This window comes from Pterocles gutturalis, unplaced genomic scaffold (assembly GCF_000699245.1).
Source record: "Pterocles gutturalis isolate BGI_N339 unplaced genomic scaffold, ASM69924v1 scaffold17390, whole genome shotgun sequence".
Classification (NCBI taxonomy): Eukaryota; Metazoa; Chordata; class Aves; order Pterocliformes; family Pteroclidae; genus Pterocles; species Pterocles gutturalis.
The window spans coordinates 31,047-58,831 of record NW_010138594.1 but is presented as its reverse complement, the minus strand read 5'-3'; the positions used below and the strand labels follow the sequence as shown (position 1 = coordinate 58,831).

Here is a 27,785-nt window from a genome sequence, read left to right as displayed (position 1 = left end):
AGTAAGCGGCACATAAATGCATGCCAGTTAAAGAACAGAAATGATGTCTGTGTGGTTTAGACTGGAAGTGTTTTAAAGATAAAAAAATCTTAAATAATTCACTCAGACAAGGCTTCCGGATCTTCGTCTGTCTTCCTTTGGGCAGGATGGGCATGCACTGAACTTTTTAACTCTCTCCTTTCAAACTCTCAACCCACAAACTACCCCAGTAATATTTAATATCCCTGCTCTAATAAAGTAATTTTCAAAATGCTTCTGGGAAGGCACATTCTCAGGATCACAAGCAATAGCAATTAAACTTTACAGCTGACTTTGAAATCAGAAAGAGTTTACCAAAATGTTTTGAAGTCTCTCTCCTCAGTCTCCAAAAGTACTTTTTCTCTAGGTGACCACAAGCCTGCCTTTCCCACTGTTGGCTGCTCAGGTCTTTATTAGCTCAGGACCATCTTCTTCTGATTCCTGACTCAGAAAAGCTCATCATCATGTAACTCTAAGCCTGGATATTAATTCTTAGCAAAAGCAGCCCAAACCACGTGCTCAGATGCTACGGAAATGGGGCCACCCTGTGGTTTTTCTCCTCGCACAGTAACTTACTATCTCCCTCCACAGCAAGCCACACTTACCGATAAAATGTGGTGTAATCCACCGTTGAATGACAGCTCTGAAACTCCCACGCTTTGAGTTTCTGGCATTCCCGGTGAGCTCGGAGTTTCACCCTGACCGTCCCATGACAGAGCTCAGGCACAGGTTTTCTCTGCAGGCGGCTGCAGAATTCATTGGATTCCACGCGCCAGGATTCGGCAAAGTCATCCACGTCAAACTTAAAATTCCCGTCCCCTCCAATTAGGTCATCTCGCTTGTGCCCATTGTAATTGCCACACAGACCGCAGAGTTTGCCTTTCAGGTGCGGCGCAGCCATGACTTCCACAAAACTGTCTCCATCCCAGGAGATTTCCAAACCTAATAAAGAGATGAGACAAAAACACGCACACAAAAAAGAAGAAATTGAGGATAACAGAATGCGCCTTACGTTTGTGAAACAGTCTTCAGGGGAACCTAAACAAAGCCTTTGGCTTCTTTCTGGTAATGTCGTTAGATTTCTATATACCTCCTAGAAGTGCCTCTGGCAAGTGTAGTGTTTCTTAAATCACAGTCAATTACAATACATTCATGCCCGTCCCTGTTTATTTTTGTTCCTCCTTACTAATGAATGGGGTTATCCTAAAAAATCTGGAGCCATAGCAGAACTACTCTCAACATCAAAAGAGGGCTCTTGCAAAATTTTGCAAATTGAATTTGCTAGGGCAAATTTCGAGCTGATTTCACAGGAGGCCCAGAATTTCAGCCATTGTCACCCATTGCACAGGTCATGGGCATATAAAGGTGTCCATGCCCCACAAGATTCCACCAGTGACCACCTTACAAAAAACACCCTTTTCTTGCCTGCAGACCTGACTCTGAGCACTCATTTGGGTGAATAAAACTGTTCCAATACAAGTGCCTTATTTTGTGCGGGTAAAGAGATGGCTACAAAGAGATGTCAGATGTGTAAAACTGCTTTAAGAAGGCATTTTGAACTGGATTCAAACTGTTCCTTCAAAAGGTGTTAATTACCAGCCTTCTGAAGTTATCTTCATAAGTCAGCAACACCGAGGAATGACGGCAAACATCTAACCTTCATCGAGTGGCTGGGATGTAAGTGCTCTGCTACGATCTGTTTTGCAGTAAGGTTTTGCACTTCAAAATCAGGGTTTGAATCCATTTTATCTGTCTGTACCCATCTAAAAGCTAGGTGTCTATCTCAAGTCAGTTGTTTGGGCCCTCTCTTTGATGGAGAGAAATAGGCAGCTCTGGGTCACAACATGGGTGTCTAATGCAGGGGGAATAAACTACTTTTCAAATGCCTTTCTGTTTCCAGCGATGGTCTAGAGGGCCCAGAGATCAGGTAGAGATTAAATTCTTAGTTTTCACCTGGGTGATTGCAAATTAAATTAATTCCATCCTTTGAGGAATAAGTATGTATTGCATAAAGGAAAGCAATTTTGGTATCATATGGGATAAAAACAACACCAAGAATCACTGCTGCTTAACTTCTACCCAAAATTGGCCTTTCTTTTAATTATTTCCAATGTCTGATGAATGCTGCTACTTCACATCTCTGCAGTAACCCTGCATCTGAAGACCACAAATCATTCTGATGACATTTATTTATTCCCATAAAGTACCTGTGTGCAGCAGTTAGTTAAGGATAAACCCAGGAGGCTGCTTTTAAACAGGCTAATCTACATTTTACCCTCTTCTCCCTGCCTGGCCAAGAATACCAACAGCATCACTCTGCGGTGTAGGACCAGGGCTTTGCTCCAGCTTTCTACATTTGCTGTGTGGGCTGGCTTAGCACCACCCTTTCCTCTTGTAAATCAGTGCTTGTCACTCTATGATCCAAATCCTGCCCTGTCCTCATGTAAGTAATTAACATACCAGTGACTCAGTTCAAAGCTGGAACCCTTCGTTTAGCAACACATCCCATTGTCTCCTATGACAATTCCTACCCGTGCTGCAGAGGAACAGGGTGAGGCTCAGATTATGGCAATAATTTATAAAGGGTGCTTTGTCATTGGTACATACTGTCCTGGCGCTCATGTGGTTTACGCCGTGTCACCAAGAGTTTGGGGAACAATTTACCCAGCAAGGTTGTGCCAATAATTCTGCATCACCAGTCACTACAGTCTCTTGTGTCGTGTTTTCTTATCACTATAGGTTAGCAATGATAGCACAAACAGGTCCTGAGCTGACGATGCCAGAAAGCAGTTTCATATTTCTAATACAGCCAGCATGGACAGGGCCACTGTGTCCTCCTCCAGCGGCACTTTGCACCCAGCCAACTGGGAAATTGTGCAAGACTACAACTGTTAACGAGGCCAGCACAGTGGCAAGGAGGAAAGCTGCTTTTTAAGCTGCTTCATACATTATCATTGCTGGATAAATTCAAATTCCAGCTGTCTTTGCTTCTGACAATGCTGAACAAAACAAAACAAAACACAGCTTGATTTGCAGACACCAGATTAATACTGCCGTGCTGGCATTTAGAAAAACCTTGCCATTAACTTATAAACTAAGATTTCTTCAGACTTGAGAATCATATAAACTTTCTCAAAGCTTGAAGCATCAAGGTCCAAATTCCCAGACAGTTCTTTTGAGAAAATAACTCCAGTTTTTAAGGCACTGTTCAACTTCTTCCCCAAACAAGCTCCCTCAGAAGCTGCGGACTTCAAGCAAAATCACAAAAGACTGGCTAATTATTCTCTCTTAATTTTCCCTTTACAACTTTTTTTCTCAAGCCAAGACTTACTGACCTTCAGTGGAACCACTCACATTCATTACAAAAGGTGAACTTCAAAATTATCCAGAATATTTGTGTGTCCTTTGTAAGAGTTAGGTTAATCTACTTGTTACATGTTGCTCTATGAATTCCAGGTATGCAGACAATAACATAAAATTATTATAAATTAAATCTAGAGATTCCTGCTTTGATTACTGGATTCGATTCAAGAGACTCACAGTTTAACTACCACAAAAGGCTGTACTTTCTTCTAGCTAGGTATTGTTTAATTACACTATATTCTGCTGTAATTGCTTAGATGGAAGGGTAATTTCTCGCTTTGATGAACAGCCCAAAGGTTTCTGTCCATAACAGAGTTTATCCCTTTTGGGGTAACAAGGAAGGGTATGTACTGCTACACGCATGATCATTTTGTCAGACCCTGATTGCACTGTGCAGTGTGTGCCTTTTTGTTTGTTCACAAGAAGAAAATTCAGTTGGTTTCTGTAAACCAACAAGAGACGTGACAGATGGGATTATGCTATGGAGCGGTGTTTGAAATGGTCTCCTCGGCAGACAGAAATTGTTTGGAAGAGTTTCTTGGTGTGTATAACCCCCTTTCCTCCCCCTCCCCCCAAATGGATGAGTTTCCCATTCATTTGGACAAGGACAAGAATCCAAGAGATGTGAAGCCAAAGGATGCAGCATCTGTCCCATCTGGGGATATGCAGAAAAGGAATATTCTCTGAGTTACTTTTTTAGGGCTTTCCAATTTTGCCCTTTCTTTGAAGGATGCTTAATGAATTTGTTATTTGATTTCTTAACTTGGCACACTATGTGCTCCACTGCATTTAAGAAAAAAAAAACCTTCTGGATTTATGCACATCACACACTGGGCTCCCCATGCTGGGAACACCCATCAACTGTTCTGCGTGATTTTTCACGGTAAAGGCACCCTCCAGAACTGCCAGACCACTCTTCTCTACAGAATTGAGTGACAACGTGGTACAGAAAATCTCAGCAAAGCATCTTTGTGTAAAAGATCATCACAGAAGCAACAAGAACAAAAAAAAAATGCTTCTGCACTAGAGGGACAGATAAGTAACATCAGCTCTGTGACCCTCTGCTCTCTGGTCTTAACATGCAAACTGTAGAGAAGGACTCAACACCATCCCAACCACACTCATGACAAAGTACCTGCAAGTGCAGGGTGCCAGAATTGCTGCTGCATGGGATCCAGGGCTTACAGCTGGTGAGGAATTTAGCAACAAAACAGGTTTTCACTGGAAAATGCCAATTCATCAGAACTGAAATGCTTCAGGGAGACATATCGGATTCAATGAACTTCCAACACAGCACAGGCTCCAAGCTGGTTTCCTGCCAGCTCGCCTGGTGGGCTGCCTGGAAGCCTGGACTCTCAAGGTATGCAACTCTAGGACAGCCCTGCCATGCAGATTGCCCTGTAGCCAGGGACCACAAAGCTTCCTGAAGCTTTGGGCTCCCCTATTTTATACAGGGCTCAGCTCCCAGCTCTGCAAAAGGAAAATCAAAAGCCGTGGGAATGCTGGCTGAGCTGTAAGCACCAGACCCTGCACTTCCCAGCCCAATTTTTCTTTGAATTTTTCTTATAGAGCAGTGGTTTTGCTTATTTTTCATTATTTCCACCCTCCCCTCTTTTTTTCACCCTACACTGGGAAAGCATATATTTTTTTAAAAATCCATGTTTTGTTCTGAAACAGAGAAAATTCTGCAATTTTTGCTCCCTAGCACTCGAAATTTCCTGTGGAACAAGGAGTTTGTCTTTAAACCAGTTCTACTCAGCACATTCCTCTTCTCTACAGCCTCTCTGCTTCTTGTCCTCTCCCAGCAAAATGGAGCCATGCCGTTCTGCTGCTTTCCAGCCCTTACGTGCTGAGGAAAGGAGGACTTGGCCCATGGCACTGCATTCAGCAAGAGAAACCTGATCCTGCTCCGTTAAGGGGAGGAATTATTTAGGCTATAATTTGCAGTGATTACACACTGTTTGGTATGTTGTCATATGCCATGTTTGCACTCCCCCTGCCAACACATGGACAAGGATGTGTGTAGTCATTTATTAGGCTTGCACCAGAGACAAATGGAATAGCAGCAGGATTAGCTGTCATTCATCTTCGATTGAAAACCTTTCCTTGGCCTGTGGTTGGCTAATGAAATCCACACTGCCAGAATTCAGAGCCTTCAGCTGGCTGCAAGAGAAACTCTCAAGATGCTTTTAATTAGAAGTTGTGAATAATGGTCAACTTGTGTGCATTTTACAGACAGCCACAAAAATCTGCATTGCCACTTGGAAGAATGAGCCCCAGAGCTGGGATCCACATTATGCAGACTTACATTTCCAGGGGCTATATGAACAGGTGGAGAAATTCTCAGCTCAACAGTGGGTGCTAGTTTTCCGCCTTGGAAAAAAAATGATGCTAGATAATCTGTATGACCATGCATCCCGCCTGTGACCATAGCGCTTCATAAGAAAGATTGGTTTCACTGCCTTCACATGGCATTTAATTGAATTAACAGTAAATAGTATTCTCACTGAAACAGTACTTCACTGTGTAAGTGAAATCCCTAAGGACTAAAGTAGTACCTAACACATGCTAATGAGAAAGTTTTAAACTTCCCCTCAGGATTTATCTATGCAAGGATACTATAGCTTCAGAACAGTTTATCAAAACCAACGTTAAGTCCTCTGGTTTAGCATTTTGACAATTAATATTATTTTCTAGGACTCAGAAGACCTGAGAGTCTGCTATCTTGCCTTCCTCTTTCTACAAATAAGGTACCAGATTCTCTAAAGTTTCTGATTTCCTTTTGCTTCTAGTGCTGTGGACTCTGTTCCTCGCGGACAAACTCTTACTCGAGCACAGAGCAACCCTGAGAAGATGGCACTGAAGACCAAATTAGGCCTTGGTTTTTAAAAAAGGATTTGCTGGGTAGCCCCAGAGAAATGTTTCCATAATTTGACAGCTTATACTCATTCAAGCCATTAGTAACTATGATTTTATATAATTGCTGACTTATAATGTTGCTGCAACTGGAAAAAAAATAAATGTCATGTTTAAGAACTCATCTCTTTGCTCTTATCTATAAGTATCAATGACCCTGCATAATCCACTCTTAAGTTACTGGAAGTGAAAATCATGGCACATTTGTCTATGCAGGCAGTTAATTGTCAGCTGCATAATGGAACAGCTTAGCAAATGCTCTGCAAAGACTTCAGACTCATAGCTGGGACCTCTGCTTGTGGGCTGCAGGGATTTTGAAAGAACTTTGGGTTCTTTAAGTCTCTAAAGAGTTTTGACTACATTAATTACTGCTGTCATGCTTTTTTACTGACTGCTGTTCATGTTGCACTGGAGAAGTCCTTCAGGGAGAACACAAACACACACAGCCCTACCTGCTTTGGTTGTCACTTTCAGCAAATAACCATCCAAATCGATCTGAAATTGTGGTGTCTCACAAGGTAGTGAGATGCGGGTCCCATTCCACTTCACGTTGAGGTGCTGCTGGAGGCTGATAGTGCTTCTGCCCAACACAAGGTCCACTGACTTTGTCCAGGAGAAAGAACGGGTCCGACGGGCATCGTTTTTTACCAGCACCTGGAAGGGCGAGTCAGAGGAGGAGCAGTCTTTCGTCAAAACGTACTGACATGTTCCCTGAAAGTTAAATGTCCGTCCGTCAAAAGTGTTGTAGTGAGGGTCTCCAAATACAGTGCAAACTCCAGGCTCTGCAGGTGAGTGAGAAACAAAAGCGCCATATCAGGATCAATCCAAGTCTGACAAAAGCAGTTAAGAACCTAGACGATGCTGTTCACACCTAATCTGTCAGATTTGGCTGACACCCACTAAGAACATGTATTTTTGAAAAGCAGAGGCTTCATGGCTTTAGTAGAAGTCTTTCCCAAAGCAGGTGGGAACCAAAAGCCAACTATTTCTTGGGGCAGCATAGGAAGGCTAATCTGTAGCTAGGAACTAAAGACATCTTCCAACCTATCTATTTGTCCCTTAAACACAATGTACCACCTGAACAGTTTAGGTTATTGCAATACCTATGAAATTTTTCAAATTATTTAATTTCCAGAAAACACATAATCTCAGAGTAGGCAGAGCCCTGGACTTGCAGAGCCCACATATCTCTGGAGATGTGTGATGGGAGCCTTCCTACCCAGCTGCAGCTTTCCAAACATGAAATGCCTAATTCTAAGCAATTCATCCTTTCTCCCTCTCACTGACAGTGAGAAACAGACGTGACTAGAAAGTCTTTCACCTCACCAGTCTTAGACATCTCTTTTAATACAAGAGGAATTACTCTCTGGAGGAGTCTGTCTCTCTGCTGCCAGCTCTGGGAGCACAAACAAGTATCTAAGGCCACGGGCATTCCTCTGACAGTTAAATTCCCCTGTGAGGAGCTTCCACCCTTCAGTTGTGTTGTAGGAGCAAATCCTAATTCACTAACTGAAAGAGAATTCAAAACATCATCACATATATATTTTTGAAGCTAATTTTAAAGTCCTGAGTTAGGCGAGGGTGATCCCCTGAAATTAAAAGCCATCAGACCACTTTAGCAGGACCTGGTTTTGGCCGTATTTTACATAGACACATTTATAAATACTGTACAATTATAAACTAAGTATATTTATGGTTTTTTTTCCCAAATTATCTCTAGAACCAGCATCTTTATCCAGTGTTACAAGCTATTATATATGTTGTTTATACACAACTGACTTGTAGTAGTTATTGTTATCAGGCTACCAACTCAACGTCAATAGTCCATGACTAACATGATGCAATGACTACCTAAGGGCATGGTATCTCTACCAATCGTTTGCATCATTACAAATGGAGGGAGATTTCTTATTGATGTTTTCAGCCATACACTGGTCAGAGAAGCCGCTGCTCAAGGCAGAACGTTTCCACGCTCATGTCAATGCTGCTGAGTTACCCCGCAGTTACCCAGCAATTGACTGAATTGCCTTGCAATCAAAGAGAGCAGCAAATTTATTTGCATTGCAGCCTTCTGGTATAACAATAGGTCCTAACCACATCTCCTTGCTGCTGTTCCTGGAAGAAGGAGCCTCAAGGCAGAGAAATGCCCGCTGCTAGTGCTGTGGGCTGAGGCTGCTTTTGAAAGATGATGCCTATTTTGGGGGGGTGGTCTTGGTGCAGTAACAAATTTGGACTTAGCAATCAGAGAGCTGTGAACAGCATCAATCAAAAAAAAAAAAAAAAAACCAACAAAAAAACCCAAAAGAACAAAAAAAACCCCAACCAACCAAAACCCAACACAGGAAGGGAGAGTAACAGGCAATGCAATTTATTCACTTAAAAAAAAAAAATATCCAACTAACAATGGCTCGCCTGAAAAGGCAGCTAACAAAAGGCAGATTCAAACCTACAAAAATGAAGGAAACATGGATGTTATGGAGAAGAGGCAGGGAATTTCTTCAATGGAGTGCAACGCAGCTCTGACTAAGCAATACACCTTTCCCAGAAGAGTTTTTCAGCCTAGGCAGAGTGGTATGCTAAAGCAGCTAGAATGTTTCTGGCATTTTTCTAGCTGTAGTTAATGAGTGTCTAAGTATACGTACATGGAGACACAGAAAATGGGGCTGAAGGGGACCCCAGGAAACATTACCTTTCCTTGTCCAACTCTAATGCAGGATCACCTGTACTTATGTTATTCCTGATAGATGTTTATCTAACCTGCTCTTAAAGAGCAGTAGTAACAGCAACTCCACCGCCACCTCCAGCAATCTGTTGCAGCACTCAGCTGTCCTTACTGCAAGTAAAGTCTTCCTAAATTCTAACCTCGGTCTCCCTGAGCACATGGTGCAGTGCCATCACAGAGCTAGGACCTGGGAGATTTGGACTTCACCCCTAACTTCCTACACGCATGCTTCTTGAGCTAAGCCAGTAACTAGTCTTAGCATCATTATGATGCCTCTTTACTATGTCTGGCAACTAGGGACTGAAATTTTGATTTCTCAAGGACATGACGTCGACAGCTCCATTAGAAGTCAAAATGAACCACATCTGATCAACACCTCTGGAAATCAGGCCCGAAGGAATTTAAAGCAGAGCCTGAAAACCGAGACACTTAGATAAGAGAGTGTTTTTAAAAACTTGCATTTCTGTCAGTCTTATTTTCCTCATTGATACCAATGAGGATATCGATAACCATCCATGAAAAGATTAAGTGTTCTGCATAAATTGGCAGGAACCATATAGTTGTTAACTATAACGCAATTTTTCCAATGGTAAAAAAAATCCATAGAATTTATATGGAGACCAACTGACTTTATCTGCATGATGAATATTAAGATACATTTTATTGCCTGCTCAAATTCTATTTTATGTTTTCAGGCTTTAATTTTTTTTTAAAACATAATGACAACTTTGATGAAAACCAGGAAACGATCAACAAAAAGATCAGACCAAACATTAGTGAAGATTTCAAAGGAGAGAATTGGTCTTTGTCTGCATTTCTAGAGGCCAAGAACATGGACATGTTATACATGTTATTAACTAACGTATCTGGAGGGGGAGGCTGGTTCTTCACCTAAGTAGCTAAGAGGCAAGACATGAAAGGGACAAACATAATTTAGAGATGTGCAAGTAAAATTGACAGTACCAATGGGATCCAAAGGAAATATTTATTTTTAATTTCTAATGTGTTATGCAGAGTAATGTTGTTTTATGTTATGTTACATAGTGTCATGTCATATGTCAACTTGATGCAGTGCAGTTAAAATAAAAAAGAATGTATTTTGGACTGGATAGCTGAATGCCTGATCCAAATTTCTCTGTTTTCTTTAATAACCAAGGAAATGGGGGAGGGAAAAATCTACCTTAAAACAGCCTGGATAATTGATTCTCTGATATCACTGTGTAAAACATTCTTCAAAGATTTGCTAAAATTTTGGGGCTTAAAAAAAAAAAAAAATCCACACCCTGCAAGAGTGTGTGCGATAACTCAGGCACTGCCAGTAAGAATAACTCGTTGGCCTAGAAATAAACACTAAATACTGGGTGTAACAAGACTGCAAAAGATAGGCAACATTAAAAGAGTTCCTGCCATTTTTAGGTTTTGTATTGTTGTTTATTTCCTTTTGGGAGAGTTTCAATCACATCATGCTTTATGGTTTGCTTCTTTTTTTTTTCCCTTCCGAATCAAACCAGTCTTTCTGCTTGGCTGGTTTTGAAATCTATTGGAAGCACCAGTTCTCTAGTTAGGATCCTGTGTGACTTGCTGCTCTGTTGGGACATAACGGATGTAAAGGTGATGCTGCATCACCAAAGCTACGTTCCCCAATCCTGGAGTATGAATTTTGCTAGCTTGTGCTAACAAGGCATAGGGTCACAGGTGAAGATCTTTCCCTTTTTTCCTACAGTAAATTGTTCCCAGCTTGTTACAGATACTCCTTGTCTCTATAAGCTGCCTAGAGTAGAGAGAGAAAATGGCAATTATATACGATAATTCCCTTTAAAACTCTGACAGCCTGCAACTATTTTCAGCTTAGGGACTTTCTGAGCTAGACATCGTTTCTCTTTATTTAGTAACCTTTGATAGACTTCTTTTCCGTGAATTTGTCTAGTCTCCCCTTGAACCCAAAAATGCTTTTAGCATCTACAGCATCCTTGGGCAAAGCGCATGAAAAACCACTGCCTCTTGCTTGTTTTGAACCTGGCATTCATGATCTTTGATTACTTTTTTTGCTCATCTACACATGCATATGAAGGCAAATGTACTCATTCCCTCTCTGCCCCTGAAAACACCGATTTTTCCAAGGAGGGCACCAGGAGGCTGGGATTTTCAAAGCGCCTTAGGCGCTCAAGTCTGACTAAAAATTATTGGGAGCTGGCTGCAAACACCTCTAAACCTCTTTTGGAAATCCTGCATTTAGGCTCCCAAATCAGTATTCAAAACTTCTGGCTTTTGTAAAAGCTTCTTGGAGCTCAGCAGGTTTCACATTTGTTTTTTAAGCAACTAAACGTGGACTTCTACACTTTTACATTTGACAGTCTTAAACTACATGTGTGATTCATGCAGTTTGCTCAGCTCCCACCTCAGGCTCTACAGCTTACTTGCAAACTAATAATAATAGTATTTAGGTGCTAAAGTGAATACTATAGAACTCCTGGCATGCTTTCCTTGCATTTGCAAATCATGCAGTTCAAATGCAATAGTGACTTTCCTTACAAAAGGCAATGGGGAAGGTAACCCTGGGCAAGGAGCACCATTTGGGAAAACACATTTATCTGTACAAAAAACTGAAGCTGAAAAAGCAACAGCAAGGAAAAGAACAGTTTAGCATTCCCTGAGATTTAACATACTCTCATAAGGAAAAAAAAATAAAGGTTATGAAATCATGTCCTGTTTTGGCCAATATGGAGGGATAAAAGTCCTAAAGACAACTCATTTCTAGTAAGTAGTGTGCTGAGTAAAGGTTAAGAACCACTTATTGAAATGAGTGGTTACCAAAAAAGTACCTTTCTGCCTTCCACCCAATGCCCCCACCCTCCCAGACAGCATTTCGCCTTTCTAGAAAGGCGAGATATATATACTGCTTGGTGGAGGCCAGACAGACAGTCAGCGCACATATCCTGACCAGCCAGAGAGCCTGAACATCTTGGCTGGGCAACTAGCACACTTGTAGCTCCAGAAGAGCGACAGGATATATTGTCTCTAGCTGGGTTTATTATTTGTTGGGATAGAAAGGAAATGGGACACAAATCCATAGGAAACCAGGCTCTGTTAGCTCTGGTGCTCATGGAATAGCTTGTTTTATTTTTTCAAGAGATCAGAGCAGTCAATTGAAGTCCAAGATGTCCAGATGTCTGGTCACACTCTTCTGGGCTTGTAGCTAGTTAAGAGTGGCCAAGAAAAATACACTTTAAATTATAACTAAAATCGGTTTGGACACTTTCTAAGTAAGGAGAGGAAGGAAAAAATACAAGTTTACCAGTTAAGGGTGTTCTGGTTGCACATCTATAATTCAAAAAGATCTCAGCTTTTTAAAAATAAAATGAAACTTTGAATGCAATTAGCCCATATGCTGAATGAAGCCCTAAATCAAACAGAACACATTATTAACTTTTGAAAACTAGCTACAGAGCACGCATAATAGAATTTCATTAGCTTTTCTGTAAAAAATGCATAGCAATAGAGTACTTTCCTTGTAACTGCTGCACAGTGCAGTTTGATATAATACACATTACAAGGTGTGGTGTCAAAAAATCCACAGGAGCCTTTATGGTCTATTTCATAAATAAAATAGCTATTCCAATTTGTCCAAATACATATTTATACAGTAGACCAAAACGGCTGAGGAAGTAAACCACGAACAGCATTCCAGTATGAATAAACAATTGCAGGCTTTTTGTTGATACGTTTCTCCATAGCAAGGAAATAACACAAGAATCAGGACCAGGTCCTTTAGTCCCACTCCCTTCTCTCCCAGGTACCTACAATGCATCACCCCACCTTTTTCTTATTTTCTTCCACTCCTTTTTTTTTTTTTTTTTTTTCTTTGAAGAGTCAGCACTTTTTTTCAACATTTCTATAAGAATACATTAAAAGGATGCAGGAGCAGGTGCAAGTACTCCTTTTACTCCTAAGGCTGGGTCCAAATGCCCTTGAGTTTGGTTTAGCTCTGCTGGTCATTTTGTCAATTAAAAAAAGCTACAGAATGATTTGTGATGAATGAAATTTTCTGACCCAAAAGAGATCTTTACTGCAAAGTTAATCATGTCTAATGCTAGGCCTAGATGATTGCAGTCCACTTGGATAAAACTTCATCCATAAAGCCTCACAATGACTTGGTAAGACTGTGTTAGGATTATTGAGCATGATTAAAATACACCTACATGGTTACAATAGGAAGCTTTCACAACTGCATGTTGAAATTTTGGCAAGGGCAATCAATTCTTCTTGGTCGAGAACAAAGACTTAACCTCCCCTGCAAACTCCCATCTTTGTCTGGAGTTGAGAGTAGTCTGTTCATGTTATTTGAACTCAGGTTTAGTGTTTTCTTTTTTTAATATGAAAATGACCTTGGTCTAACATAGGATTACTAATTTATGGAATTGACGTCAGAGGTGATTTTTCTAAATCAAGCCCAAAAGAGTACATTTCATTACATTTTTACAGCAGGGTAAACTCAACTGTTGAATTTTCCACTAGTGTGACCACTGTGTTTAATTAGTGATAACTGTACACCAGCCATGGAGCTTAAACAGCAACATGCCAAAACTAACCGTAGTTAACTCCAGCAACAGTAGACAAAAGAGACGCTCCAGCCCTTTAGGAGACGAGGTACTCTCTCTCTCTCTGCAACAAACTGCTTTGAAAAATAATCCTTTGATTTTTTTTTTCAGTTTAAAGTATTCCTTTAACAACGTGACTGGTTTTGACCCACTTCATAGAAATTGGCTGCATTTAAACTGCACTCAAAGCTCTCCTGTGTACAGTATGTTCTTGTACCTCCTATGTTGTTTTTACTTTGGAAAATTAATATCTGCTGGACCGCCAGAAATGTCTGGTGTGTTAATACATAGAGAGAGAATGAACATGAGTGAGTGGGTGAGGGAAAGGGCTGTGCACATACAGCTTATCTCAACAGAAACTGGCAGAATTAGCAAAGTTTCTAATCGCTGTCTGAGGTAGCGATCATCACTGAAATCCTTATGATTTTGCCTTGCCTGTCTTATGTTGTGATGAGATTTACAGCACTTCTGGTGCAAAGGTGGAATTAGTTCCCTGCAAACAGCAACTGTTAAAACACTAATGACCACCACTGCTGTATGACAATGGGTATTGAAGCTCTTTGATTACATTACCTGATAAAAACTGGGAACAACCTTTCATCATAAAAGCTTAGAATCAGCTCAGCATCATCTCTCCTCCAAATACTATAGTGAGACACCTCTCCAAAAAAAGGGACGCCTCTGTTTCATGTGCAACAGAGGAGCATGCCACTGCGGGACAGTGCAACAAGCCTCACAGCCTCACGTGTCTTTTTAAAAAATTTTTACAGTAGAGAGTCTCTAATTCTTTGAGGGAATGGCTGGCCCCTTTATTTTCCTCCCTCTTCCATGTCACAAAAGAACACATGAGACTGAAATATAAGAACAGAGGCAAGATAGAGATCGATAAATTTATGACACTAATAACCTGTCATTTTCAAGCAGAGGTTTATGCAAATTTCTGCTCCCTTGAAACTGAGCTAACATGAAACCAACTGCTCGTCAGTTGAATCCTCTTTCATTTCTCCCTCTGCTCAGTATTATTTCAAGTGTTTCTGAGGTTACCCCTTGCATTTAATTTGATACCGAAGACTTGCAAACTAGATTTATTTTATCGCAAGTTACACATTTCAAAATAATTGAGCTGCAGAGTGGAAAAACAGGTATTTAGCGTATGGAGTTTGTGCAGTCCAAGAGCACCCAGAATTTAGTTGATCAGCAAAACCGATTTGATTTCAGACAAAAGAATAGGCAACACTCTCCTTAAAAACCTGTTCCTTCTTTCAGAAGCCTTTCTGTAAGTCATAAAACCCCATTTTAGCAGTCTGTCCCTATTTGGTAAAACACTTAAATGTATCCTGAAGGAAACATGTAATTGCATCCTGTTAACTTCAGTGAAGACAGGTCCCCCTGTTGACTTAAATAGGACAAGCTTAAAGATAAGTATTTGTGTAAGTGCTTTGCTGACTAGGAGAGAACACAAGTCACATCATAAGATCATTCCTGAAGTAAAGAGTTAAGGGATAAAAAGGTGATGGTTGAGCTAAAGATCACAGACAGAAGGATAGCTTTCCATTGTACTTTCCACTGCTGCCCCAGACCATGTCTCAGATTTCTGCACACCTTTTTTTTAACTCTCACAAATCATCTGCAAAGGTGTTGGACCATACACACGTATAGCTGGGCTGTTATTTATAGATATAAAACTTACCCAGTCCTAGAAGTTACAACTCTAATAATTTGCATATTTTATAACCTACAAATTTCACAGGCCAACTATATATTTCAAAAAGCAGCACCTCAGATTTGACAAAAGTAGTCTCATTTGGAAAAAAAAAAAAAAATAAAATACCCAGGCATTGTATTTTAAATTTACAGATTTATAGGAAGCAAAATCCATGGCCAGCAATAATCACCAGCCCTTTAGCCACCTCTAAAAAGAAGGCAGAAAAGCAAACATACTTCTACTATCTTTATTTTCTCTGAAAGAATAAAAAATAATTTAAAGAATGTGAAGAAAGAACTTACTTTCAGTGCAAATAGGACAGCATCCTTTTCTGTTCAGGATTTTACCCTAATTGGGAGAAAGACAGGCTGATTTAATGAAAGAGGTTTTGGAGCAATGACTGTGTTATGTTGTAAGAAGCCTTTGAAAATAGTTCAAGTTGTGTTTGAACTCAATGCCCTGGTTACAGCTTCAAGTATCAGGTGCTAAAAACAGACAGAACTATTCAAAGAGCTTCCTGGCAGTCTTATAAGAAATGAAATACTAAAAGGGGGTTCTCTGTTACCATTTTTCTCTTTAGAGGGAGTGTGAGAGAATTTTGGACTCATGTATTCACGGATATCTAAAGCAGACCAGTCATTGGGTTAACAAGATTGCTACCTTTTCCCCAACCTCCCAAAACATATACAATGCATTTCCTATGCACACCCTTTTAGTTGCCACACAGGGGAAATCTGTTCCACGCCCACCCCCACACTCTCCCCAAATGATTCCTTTTTCCTACAAAAATTAAGGAAGGAAGGAAGGAGTCACCATTAGAGATCTAATTCAGCCAGATTTCTTTCATGGCTAAATCTTCTGGTATCTCTCACCAAATTGTATTACCAGTCACGGACCAATCTCCCCAGTGAAGTAAATGGGCATGCATCCAAGGATGTGCAACATCGAAAAGCAAGCAATTTAGTCTAGTCATACTAATATGGACAAAAGGTTCAAGTCTTTATTACCACCCTGCCCAGGGCAATTTCATGTATGGTTGTGTCTTATACAAGGCTGGCTAGAAGCAGAAGGCATGCCTCTGTATGCATCCATTCATGGTCCTTTTCAGTCTTCAGTGAATTAAAAGATGTTCTATCTGATTCTACTTAAATTCCATACAGCTAATCATCAAGCTAGAGGATAAGCCTGGAAAATTACAGACTGAACAATGTGTTTTTCCAAGCAAAAACTGGCATAGGTTATAACAGAACTTACAGAATCATAGAATCATAGAATGGTTAGGGTTGGAAAGGACCTTAAAGATCACCTAGTTCCAATGTATGGTAATTTTGGAGCTCACCCGCATTCCCATACACAGAAGGAAGAAGCACATGGAGCTGCACTGCTCCGCAGCACTGACCCTTTGCTCCAACAGTAGTTGAACACAGAGAAAGTCCCCTTTGTGGGACTACTGCTCCTGTTCCCTACCAAGCAGGTAAGCAATGAGTGAACAGCAAGAGAGAGTAGAGCTGTACTATTCTGCCCACTCAATATCCTCAACAGTGCAAGAAAAGCTCATGAAAACAGACAAGAAACAGGTAGCAGGTCTATGGAGAGAGGAGGGAGGTGGACACAGTAAGCCCTATTGCTGTCTGCCTTGCCTTCTGCTTCCAGTGCTGCCAAGCTTGGACAATGAGAGCTTGGTGACGGCTTGGTCACGAGTGCTCTTGGGCTCATCATCCTCAGGGCATAAAAGTTCAGTGGAAGATTGTCTTTGAATGTGCAACTGCATGTGAACAGACTTGAGGCACATCTGGACTTGAGAAAAGGGCCGGGTCAGAGTTTCACTGGCAGTGTGGGCAATGCTTGGATGTTTGTGTGACCACCAGGCCCCAGAGCAAAGAGAATAGCTGAGGACAAGGCTGCAACAGGGAGACCTAACAAGCACCTGCTAGGACAAAACCCCTTAAAAGAGGAACCGTTAAAACTGTAACACTTATTTGTATGAATGGAAGATGTGCAGCTGAATGCCACATGCGGCCCTGCACAGCCTTACCTCTCCGCTTCCATAAAAGAGTTTGAAATCATCAGCCGAGCTGGAAGTGGCAAGAATTCAAGTGAAATTGGAATCTCCAAGGCAGCCTGCTGAGGCTGGTTACTTGAGCCACCATGTTGGCCTGAGATCCTGTTTTTGTCTTGTAGAATAAGGAAACCCATTATTGCTAACATGTGCTGCAAGAGTTCGTTAGCATTGAGGGTTCCCTTAGGAGTGGGCTAAGTGATGTGATCCCATTTTTCCCTATGAATATTTATAAGCAGACCACATTTGAGTCTATTTATTTTCTGGGATTTTTTTCTTCTTTTTTATGAGGTTTTCAATTTTATGTCTGAGGTTTTTATTTTCTTTTTTTTTTTTTTCCAAGGCAAGACTAATTGCAGGGGGGAAGGGGGTTGTTTGGTTGTGCAATAGCAACAGCTGTTGTTTTTTTGTGCCTCATTTGGCACTGAAGTAAAAACAGCAACTTTTTGTTTGTAATAATAACAGATGTGTATAACATTAAATGCAGTCTGTGCTAGAGATGGGAGAACGTGTTCCGAATAAATTTGCAACTCACTTGAAGTTCACGGGTTCAAAATTTACCCACAGAATAGAACTCTGCAAATGTCTTCACATGCCGTGAATTTAATTCTATTGACTTTTGCACAGCCTTGGAACTCAGAAAAGGCTGTACGCTGTAAAATTCACCAGGTTCTCCTCTAGCAGTACAAAAAGAGGTAAGTCCATAACCACTTACCACATTTACATTGTTAGTGGGGAACGCAAAAGCGTAAGGAGAGGAAGCAAGGAAGGATGGGTAATCGTAAAGGAGATGGCACAAGGCAAGAAAGAAGCTGAAGCATGGGTAGGGCAAGCAAACAGCAAATTATGTAAGAAAAGGTCTAAAGGATCTCTCAAACGCAGTCTTGCCAGCTGTTGAGATTACTCTCTTTCTATAAAGTATTTAAGCACGTGTTTAAGTTGAAGCACACATGAAGGGCCTATTTTTTTTTGACTGGACACATGCTTCATAGTTTGGCTGGATGGGGGCCAGCGCGTACTGCACCTTGCCGGCTGACACTCCAGGTAAATGACAGAGGGAATATCTATGTGGAATCAGCAGTCAGAAAGCAAAAAACAGAAACCACAAGCCACAAGGCTCACTAGAAGGCCAAGGAGGACTGATTTGACTATAAATATGACAGGAGGGATTGGATTTGCGAGATGTATTGCCTCTGCTGCAGAGGAAAAGAAGCTAAGAACGACACTTCCTGTAATTACTGATACAGGATTAAATGCTCCGAAAAGAAAAGAAAAAAAAGAAACTGGAAAATGTGCCTAGTCCTATGAAGAAAATTAAATAAATGGCAGAAGCAGTCTTCGAAAATATGTCAGCCTGTGACCAACACATCGAATAACAGGAATGGTCACACATTATTGTAAATTTCTGCAGAATTACCACTTTGAAACCCATCCTTTCAAGGAATAATTGGCCAAAGTCTACGTTGATAAATTAAATAATATTCTATCACAAAAAAACCCCCACAACATCATGCAAAGAGTATTAAGACTGCATGGTAAAGCATTTAAGTCAAGGAATAACATTGTAAGTTCCTTGTGAATCTTCAGTCCTTTCACACTCAGTCATGTATATCATAACACAGTTTTAATGAGATAACATTTTATGTGGCTTGACACCCTAAGGGACACTAAACAGCATTTTATTCCACAGCAGTCTTCAATAGTCAGTAGAGATTCCTTACCACCAGAAATATTGTGAAGGGAGGAAAACAAATGGAGTTCAGACCCCTACATTTTGTGGAGACAACTGCGTAACTCTATGCATTGTATCCAGACTTTCAGTATCAGAATCACTGATATACATTTATCTGGAATAATGTGGTGTGTTTAATTCGTGTTTATAGAATTGTGACAGAATATCTCACCAAAAAGAGTGGAGCACACATGAAAAGTAAAAGATTTAAATCCATCAGCATACATCATTTGCTTTAAAATTACTCAGTACCCACTTTAATAGGAAAATAAATCTCACTCTAGAGTTTACATTCTTTCTCCTACTTGGCCTTCCAGTTTAGCTTGGAAGAGCAGAAATGTAATGTGTACCTGTGGAGGAGGGTGGGTTTGTGTGCAGCTTGCTGTAGACATCATTTTAAGGCAGGGAGCAGGCTGACTGGTTAGGTACTGGAAGGAATGGTGCTGCAGGGTAACAAAACTGGTCTTTTCAGCCCTAAGGAACTGGACCTTGTCTGAGGACTCAACTCGGAGGTCTAGGGCAGTTTAGGACTTCATGTTAACGTTAGAGCAGATCACGTAACAGCACTGAATGAGTTCATCAGTCAGTTATGCTGCCACAGGACTGCGGATGGTGATTTTTTACCCACCACTATCTTCATTTTAGAAGCCACTTCAGCTGATCATCTCAATGCTCAAATTTATACCTGGGTACTGCTGAAGTGCTGTATTTCACTTAAGATTTCTATTCAGCCATATTATTTATTTGATCTCAAAAGCATCTCAAACATTTGAAATACATCAGCACAGGTAAAATATAAATGAGATGCAGTTTGTGCCAGGTTCTCAGCCAACAAAGACTTTGAAGAGACCTGAAGGGTCCAAGCTCCTTCCTCCTGCTTAGACTGTGATTGGCCTGAACAAACCTGATTGCTGTGAGCCACATCAGGTTCCCAGAAGAGCAGCTCCATTTGTTCATACTTCCTAAGATGTATGCAATATCTCACACTGATGCCTGTTGGCTGGAGAATTGCCCTCTGCAACGAGTGCCAGAGGGACAGGAAAAGGAGGTCCCCTCTTCTGAGGATGCAGGCATCACTCTTGCAGCCCGCTGGCCCGGCAGAACAGGGAGCACCAAGGTACAGGCTCTGTATTCTACCACCACTTCTGGCTGTCAGAAGTTCACACGTATAAAATTTTACAAAGTAGAGTTTGTCATTTAAAATTTTCTACTTAGGTGCCTGTGACTCATATTTTCCCTACTAGCTTCCAGGATGGAGAAGGAAACACTGAGAAGGTGTAATACTAACGACTTGGCTCTCTCTCCTGCAGTTCTGTTCAAAGATCTGCCCCTACATAAGGTGCTATTTAGAGCTCCCTCTTCTGAAAGCTGGAGCCATTAAAACAAAATAATTTGTCAGTGACAGAAACCCAAGAAACAAAGGCTGACTTTAGGTTTCAAGTAATGCTATTTTTTCAAGCAATTAAGGAAAGTTACAATTACACCACTCTTTGGGTTCAGTTCAGACTTTCAAATAAGAAAATACTCAGGCTGCAACCTTAGAGAAAGCAGCATGGCTTGATTGAAATAATTTGCTTTGCTTTGTCTAATTTGCATTTTTCAACCAAGTATTAAGCCTCTTATGCACTGAAAAATGCAAGTACAATCACCTCCTGTGGCTTGCCTTAACAATATGCATGCTCTCAAAATATTAACATAGTAATCTCACTGCTCTATCAAGCTATTAAATATATCTGAAGGATGTTCCAGTGCAGATACCTGGGACAGAGAAACATAAAGGGAGGAGAAGAAAAGGAGCACAGAGTCTCCAGAGCAAGGACAGTGGTGGGAAGCCCATATTCAGGGTAGCAATAGCACACTTGGGGAACGCCAGCCTAAACTAATATGCCAGAGGATCCCTTCTTTCCAATCTGCGTGCCCCACTGCCATGCACAAACTTCCAAGAATCACTGGAAAAGATAACAGTGGAGAAAAAAAAAGAGAAGAAAGCTCTGTTCTTTTAAAAAACTCACATGAGGACAGCTGCTGACTGGAATGCACTGTTTCTTGCGACACTCTGTCTTGCCTTTCACACAAGCACAGATGGTGCAGTTCACAGAGGACCACATCTCTCCATCCTGCAAAAGGGAACATGATATAGTATCAGCTGGGGTGGCAACAAGAAGCTATTTCAGCAATGTATCGTTGCACAAGAAAGGATGACTTTCCCTGTTGGCATTGTGTCATTGTTTAGTCTAAATTATTTTGAGGTGTCTGTCCACGGACAGTCAGATTAAAGACAAAGATCAAATTCAGCAGAGTTTTCTTCCATTTGGCCCTCCAGGTCAGAAATTAATTTTTCCATGACTGACCACATCACATTTGCATTTTCATCAGTGTCCTGACTACGTGCACTGTTTTCTCTCCAGTATCTGAGATGTGATCACACCTACCACCAATTTTCATTTAAGCTAACATAATTAGAAAAACCTGATTCATTGGGTTGAGTGATGTCTTTAAGTTGTTGCACATGAAAGTACTGGATTAAGATGTCAGCATAGAGTGAATTTATTCCCAGATGCAGCATCATTTTTGACTTAGGGCAGGAACAGTTGAATAATGAATTCTAATTTAGATTACTTACAGCACTTTCACAGACACTTGATCTGCTAAACATCTGAAAATGTTTAGAAGATACGGTGCTGAACTTCTCAAATGCAGAGCAGGTAAGACAATCCACGTATGGCTCTTAAAGTATTAGGTGCAGAGCAAAATATGCCTCATGGTCTTGTCCCCACTTACTTGGGAAGGATTGCTTGTGGAACTGCCCTGGCTCCTTTTTACATCGTGATGCATTTGCCAACAGCAGTTCCTAAAACATTGTCTCACCCACTTACCGTCTTGTGCTAGCCCACTTAGAGCCAAAATGTGTCTGTTTTCTGTTTATGGGGCTGCTGTGAAGGAAGGGTGAGGATAGACCTGACAGGAACAGGCAGTCCAACCAGACAGCTGTGAACAATTACGTGCCCACCTCAACATGATGTTCTGACCAGAGAGAAAAACAGACTAAATCTGAAATGCCAAGGAGCATAACTTATTCAGCACAGCATGTGTGATCAAAGGCTGTCTCTTCCCTATCTTTCGTTTCCAGGCCATGCTACAATTGCCTGGTGTTCCCGATGCACCACATGTCCTTGTGGGCTTCTGATGACCGCTATCCAAGCATCTGTTAAGGTACCAGAATATATCACAGCTGACTGCATGCAGCTACCCTGATTTTTTGTCTCACATCTGTTTTGCAAAAACACATTCACTGTGCCCATTCTAACTCTGTTAGACCACTAACTTCAACAGAGCAACGCTGGATTTCCCTTTTGACACACGAGGCCAGAAATGGGTGCGATGTCTCGCTATTTTTTCTGACTCCATATAGTACTTAGTAATATAACAAGATCTTCACAAGAAGCAGAATGTTTTAGTTGGGTGCCTAAGAAGCAGGCATTTGTTCCTGCAGCACAATAGCACCAGTGTGAAAGTGCCAATCAGATGGAGTATAGTCTCAGCGTACAGTAGGTTCACATGTAATTTCCAGAATAAACACTTCAGCTATGTACACAAAAGACAGAATAAATGGGAAGCAATTCTGGCTGAACAAATCAAGTATTCACAAAGGATTTAGCATTTGATCTGATTCAAGTGTCTCTCAATTCACAGATGGCCCACAAGTTGACAGAATCTTTTTCCGACACAGTGTGAAAAAAGCCGCGCCACTTGAAGAAACAAACAGGGTCTCGGCAACAGCTGAAGTGTTCTACAAGGAATCCCTTGTGATTTTAAAACACTGGGTGAGAGCGCAGCAGGTAACGTTTATTACATGGCCATCCCAATATAAGATGTCAGGGGTGCTGTCCTTAGCAGAGATGTGAAATGTGGTAAATCAAGATGAGTAACTTTCAGCTAAGGTGAATTTCACACAGCTCCTGTTGGCTCAGCTATTGAAGAGACTCTTTGGCTCAGCAGATAAAGCCTCCATACGACTCACAGTATCTTCTCCATGAATAACAGTGTTTGGGAAAGCAGAGCATTACTATCTCTTACTAAAAATGCATTACTTGTCATGAAACAGAAGCTTGAATCTGTGTACGGAGTCACATCAAGGGGGAACTAATCTTTAACTGCTGTGCATCAACAGAATTTACACAAACTCAGAAAAAATATTGTAGATGGCACATTTTGCAAAGCTTTGCCTCTGAGTTGTTCCATCATCATCAGGGATGGTGAGGATTCTGCTAAAAAACAAGCCACAATACTTACTTACAGTAAACTCATGCTGTTTCAGCCATTACAGTGGCATCTGTTCTTGAGCCACACCTGAAACTTTACCTGGAAGATCTTATTGCCAAACTTGCACACTTTCACTTCCTCAGGAGAGATATATGAGACACACTCCTTGCAGCAGTGGTCTTTGTTTTTATTGCATTCGCCAGGAAGCAAGCACCTCTTCTTACATATCACTGTTGAATCCTAGGTAAAAGGAAATCATTAAATCATTGCCAAGATGTTTGTGCTCCTGTGTGTCCTTACCATTATGTTTCTGCTTGCTCAGTCATTGCATCCACCCAAGCTACAGCCCAACTGCTTTAAATAGGTCAGCTCAGAGAAAATAAAAATTATTTGCTGTATTAAGGGAATCTTTCATGGTCTGTGAAGCTAAAGCTCAGCTTGTACTTCTGCTGGCCTACAAAATCTTTGATTTGGTGATGCTTTCTTTTTTTTGTGCCCAGGTATAAAAGTGCAAGTGGCCACAGTCATGTGGAAGGAATTAAAAAAAAAAAACCAAACCTATTGCCCTTCAGCAGAGATGTGATAATTCACCATTTAGAATCTCGTCTCCCAGTGTAATGCAAACTTAAAGAGGATCACATAATCTTAGTAACTTCATTTTGCCTCACACAGAGACAGGCATTGTGTCTCAGCTGAGGCAGTCAGGAACTCTTCAAACTTTCCTAGCACAACTGCAAGTGCTGTTCAGATTCTTGGGGACCACACAAGATACCAAAGGAGAGCAGTATCAGGGCTTACAGTTTCACAGCCCTACAAATTACTGCTTAGCCAGAGAACTCACAGCACACAATCCCAAAACACTGTGGACTTACCCGGCATGTACACATTGTGCAGTTGTCGTAAATAAACGAGGACCCATTATCATACACGTTGCTGTGAAAGAGGCAGCTTCCAAATGGGAGGTCAAACACTTTCCTCTGTCCTGAATATAAATAAACAGTAATAGAAACAGAATGTGGTTGAAAAGATGCCATATTGTCACCAAAAATAGTAGGGCTTATTGTCACCAGACCAAATTAATGTGCAATGTGTCATTTGCTATGTGTTTCCATCTTGGTGTGAAAAAAAAAATACATACTTTTAACAGTTCGCTGTTCTTCTAGCACACATTCATCTGTACCAATTCTACCATGGGAGGGAATATAAATATGATTTATGGATTGTTTATATTGGAAAAAATCTTTCTTCTCCTCATCATAAAGTGCACAGTGCAGCTAAAGGAATAAAAAGTAAGCACTGCAAACTCTTAGGGTAGGTACACTTAAACTAGTTTAAACAGTCTTTAACTTAATGCAATAACTTATCAAATAAAGCAGCCTTAACTGGTTTTAGCATTTCTACCTCAGGGATTCACAGCAGCCAAACTAAATCAACTCTGTGACACTGATGCAAAAAAAAAGTAGGTGTTGTTCAGTCTCATTAAGATAGCTTGGTGTACCACGTCCACACAAGGTTGCATGAAATACAGGCATTTGCATTGCTTATGAGCAGAATGAGGGCAACACGAGATGTGTCGTTTCCATAACCCATAAAATATTTGGGTTTCATGAGAGGAAGGCAAGGTTTAGAGCACTACACAGAGAAGGCAGAATCAATATCAAATCCTTCCTCAAGTCCTGCAATCCCGCAAGCACTTCCAGATCCAAGTTGCAACACACTTTGCAGTTCTGCAAACTTCTCTTACTCCTCAGCTTCTTTCCTAGTGGGTTATTTTAAAGAAGTGACCACTACCATACACAAATATGAGCTCTTTACAAAAACACTATACTTACCTTCCTGCCTTCGAATACCTACCCCTGTTTACTTTTGGTGGCAGCCAACTAGTAAGTTCTTTTATGAGTGGCTGCCAGTCTCCCAGTTTATCATTTCTGTAGTCTGACGTTAAATAAGCACCAATTCCAAGGCAGGGAATGGCCACTCTAAGTACATACAAGAAGCCACTAAGTACTAGGCCAATATTTTAGCTCTCAAGACACCAGGTCTTGGGACACTGTAATTCCTTCCCTTTTTCATTAATTCTTAATAAAAGTAGAACACCTTAAAAGAAAAAGGTTCTGTTTTCCTCTAAGATATAAGCAAACAAAAGGATAAGCACACAGCAAAATCCAACAGATTAGCTCTGAGTTTTTACAAATCTAATGTTAAAATAACTATTAAACAGAAGTTAAGAAATATTTCTTAATGTTCAGTTAGACATAATCTGAACATCTCTCTCTTGCAAATTAGCTACCTTGGACTAACCTGAGCCTGCATAACCAGCCTTCCTTTTACTGTATGTGCATCTTTCTGCAAAGGCTTAATTTCCCTTGCAGGACTGACATATGAAATTAGTTGAGGATGCTCAGTAGCCCTAAAAGGAACTGCTCTACATCCATGCACCACTTATGGGCAAAGCCTAGCCATAGTCCCGCCTGGAACAACACTTCTGCTGCTCTATGTGGGGCCAGGACCTCAATCACATAACTTATGTCAACAAGTGAACAAAAGTCCAGTTCTCTCTCACACCCTCTTGTCATGCCTTGAAAACCACCCAGCGCAATTCCGGGTGGCCAACCCAGTTCAAATAGTTGGTAAAAAAACCACTGACAAAGGAGCCACCACTTTAAAAGATGTGGTGGTGAAGATATTGGCTTAATGGTCGGCTTTGCTGGCTCATAACCACTAGTTAAACTAATAATTCATGTCCCAGTAGAGTCCACAACATTTTTCCAAGCTATATACACTGAGTATCAGGAATTCAATTGCAGGGAGGTCCTCCACATGATATTTTAAAAACCATGCCTCAGCATCCCTGAAAACGTTTCTTTCCTGACTGCCATGCAGTGTGCTATACATTCCTTGGCTCTACCTCCACTCCAAAACTTTAAACTTTTTCCCTGTGAATAGACATTATCTATTCACATGTATATGACATGCTTTAGAGGAAAGACCACATAAAATGAAAATCATTATTATTAGTGAACTCATTTACAGACGTTTCTAAGAGGAAAAACAGAATCTGGAGAAAAATCCCCATGAAACAGTCAAAAATTAAAGCTGGGTTTTGAATGCCTAGATTAAGGTGGGGAAGTCTCAGTTGAGAAAAGCATTGGGTGGAGAGGACAAGAAGAGCTTACAGAAGGAAAGAAAAACTGTTCTCAGCTAAAATAGAAGCTCAGCATTTAGACTGTTCTCCTCTCCATTTCATTCCTCTACTGTATTACGATCTGGTGCTAAGGTTAAATGTTCCAGGCAGATATTTATCTGTAGCTCTTCTCAATTAGCAAATAAATGAATAAATTCAGGTTTGTTTCAAGCAGGCAAAAATGTTAAGTATTATGAGAAGCTGGAACTCTATGGCTTGCTGCCTCCAAGGCCAGACCTCTCTGTACCCCTAACCTAGACCTGAAACCAGACTTTGGCTAGTAGCAAAGATATGACCAAATTTTTTTTTTAAAAAAAGTTTCTGTTGAAGAACTAGGAGTTATCAGCTCTGAAAATTTTCCAATCCTAGTTATAACCTCATAGACCAAATTAAAGCTAATATACTTGGTAGGATGTTGTGCTCCTTGTTTGTGAAACAGAGGGACGCATGCTGTCTGGGATCTGCGGACATGGTAAGAGCAAAATAAGGACTCTCAAAAGTCACTGCCTTCCTTAGCATTTCTTTGAAGAACTAGACCTTCTTAGAGGCCTCTGACTTACTCCTTTAAAATACGTTGGACAGATGTAACTGAAAATATTCCTGGCTGAAACCGGGATTCCACCTTAAGAAGGCAACCATGAGGCAGACTCCTGGGTTCCTGACCTCTCTGATGACAGCTTCTAAGAATGCAATTTCAGTCCAGAAGTTTCCTCTGACCTGTATTTCCTCAAAACCAAGAATGCAAATGCACACAAATAAAAATATGAGAGGGTGAGGCCTTTTTCTTGTGGCAAATTCCAACGAAACATTTCCTCCCGCCTTTGTAAAACATGTAATGATATGGGAAACATCTCTAGATTTGTCTCTCTAAGCAAGCCAACTGGTCTATGCTTAAATACTCTTCTGTGGCTGCTTGCTCAGTACCACCCATCACAACCCAATGCACCGACCCTGAATACCTGTTTAAACCTGTAGATTATTAACTCTGCTGAGCAATACTGCCCCTTACACCTCCCAGAATTTACCAGTATTGTGACATACTGGTATAAAAGATGCTACACAGAAACATACCGTATGATTTACAAAATTCCCATGGAAAAAAAAAAAAAAAAAAAAAAAAAAACCACTCACCTAAGCATTTGGGTTTTTTTTTAGGAATGTGACTGAGGTGCTGGGGACATGAGAGAATGGGGCAGACTTCTTGGATACACTGCGTCTTGCCACC

At 40.8% G+C, this 27,785-nt stretch overlaps 1 protein-coding gene across 1 annotated transcript; it reads right to left on the bottom strand.

The window, feature by feature from the left end:
• Positions 1–619: 619 nt before the first annotated feature.
• On the bottom strand, positions 620–27,785 carry BMPER (BMP binding endothelial regulator; the record flags this gene model as incomplete). The annotated part of the gene is made up of 7 exons (XM_010083057.1): positions 620–960; positions 6,750–7,079; positions 15,625–15,670; positions 21,126–21,230; positions 23,476–23,616; positions 24,249–24,358; positions 27,692–27,785. Coding segments are annotated over 7 exons (1,167 nt in total), but the record flags the coding sequence as incomplete, so codon positions are not given.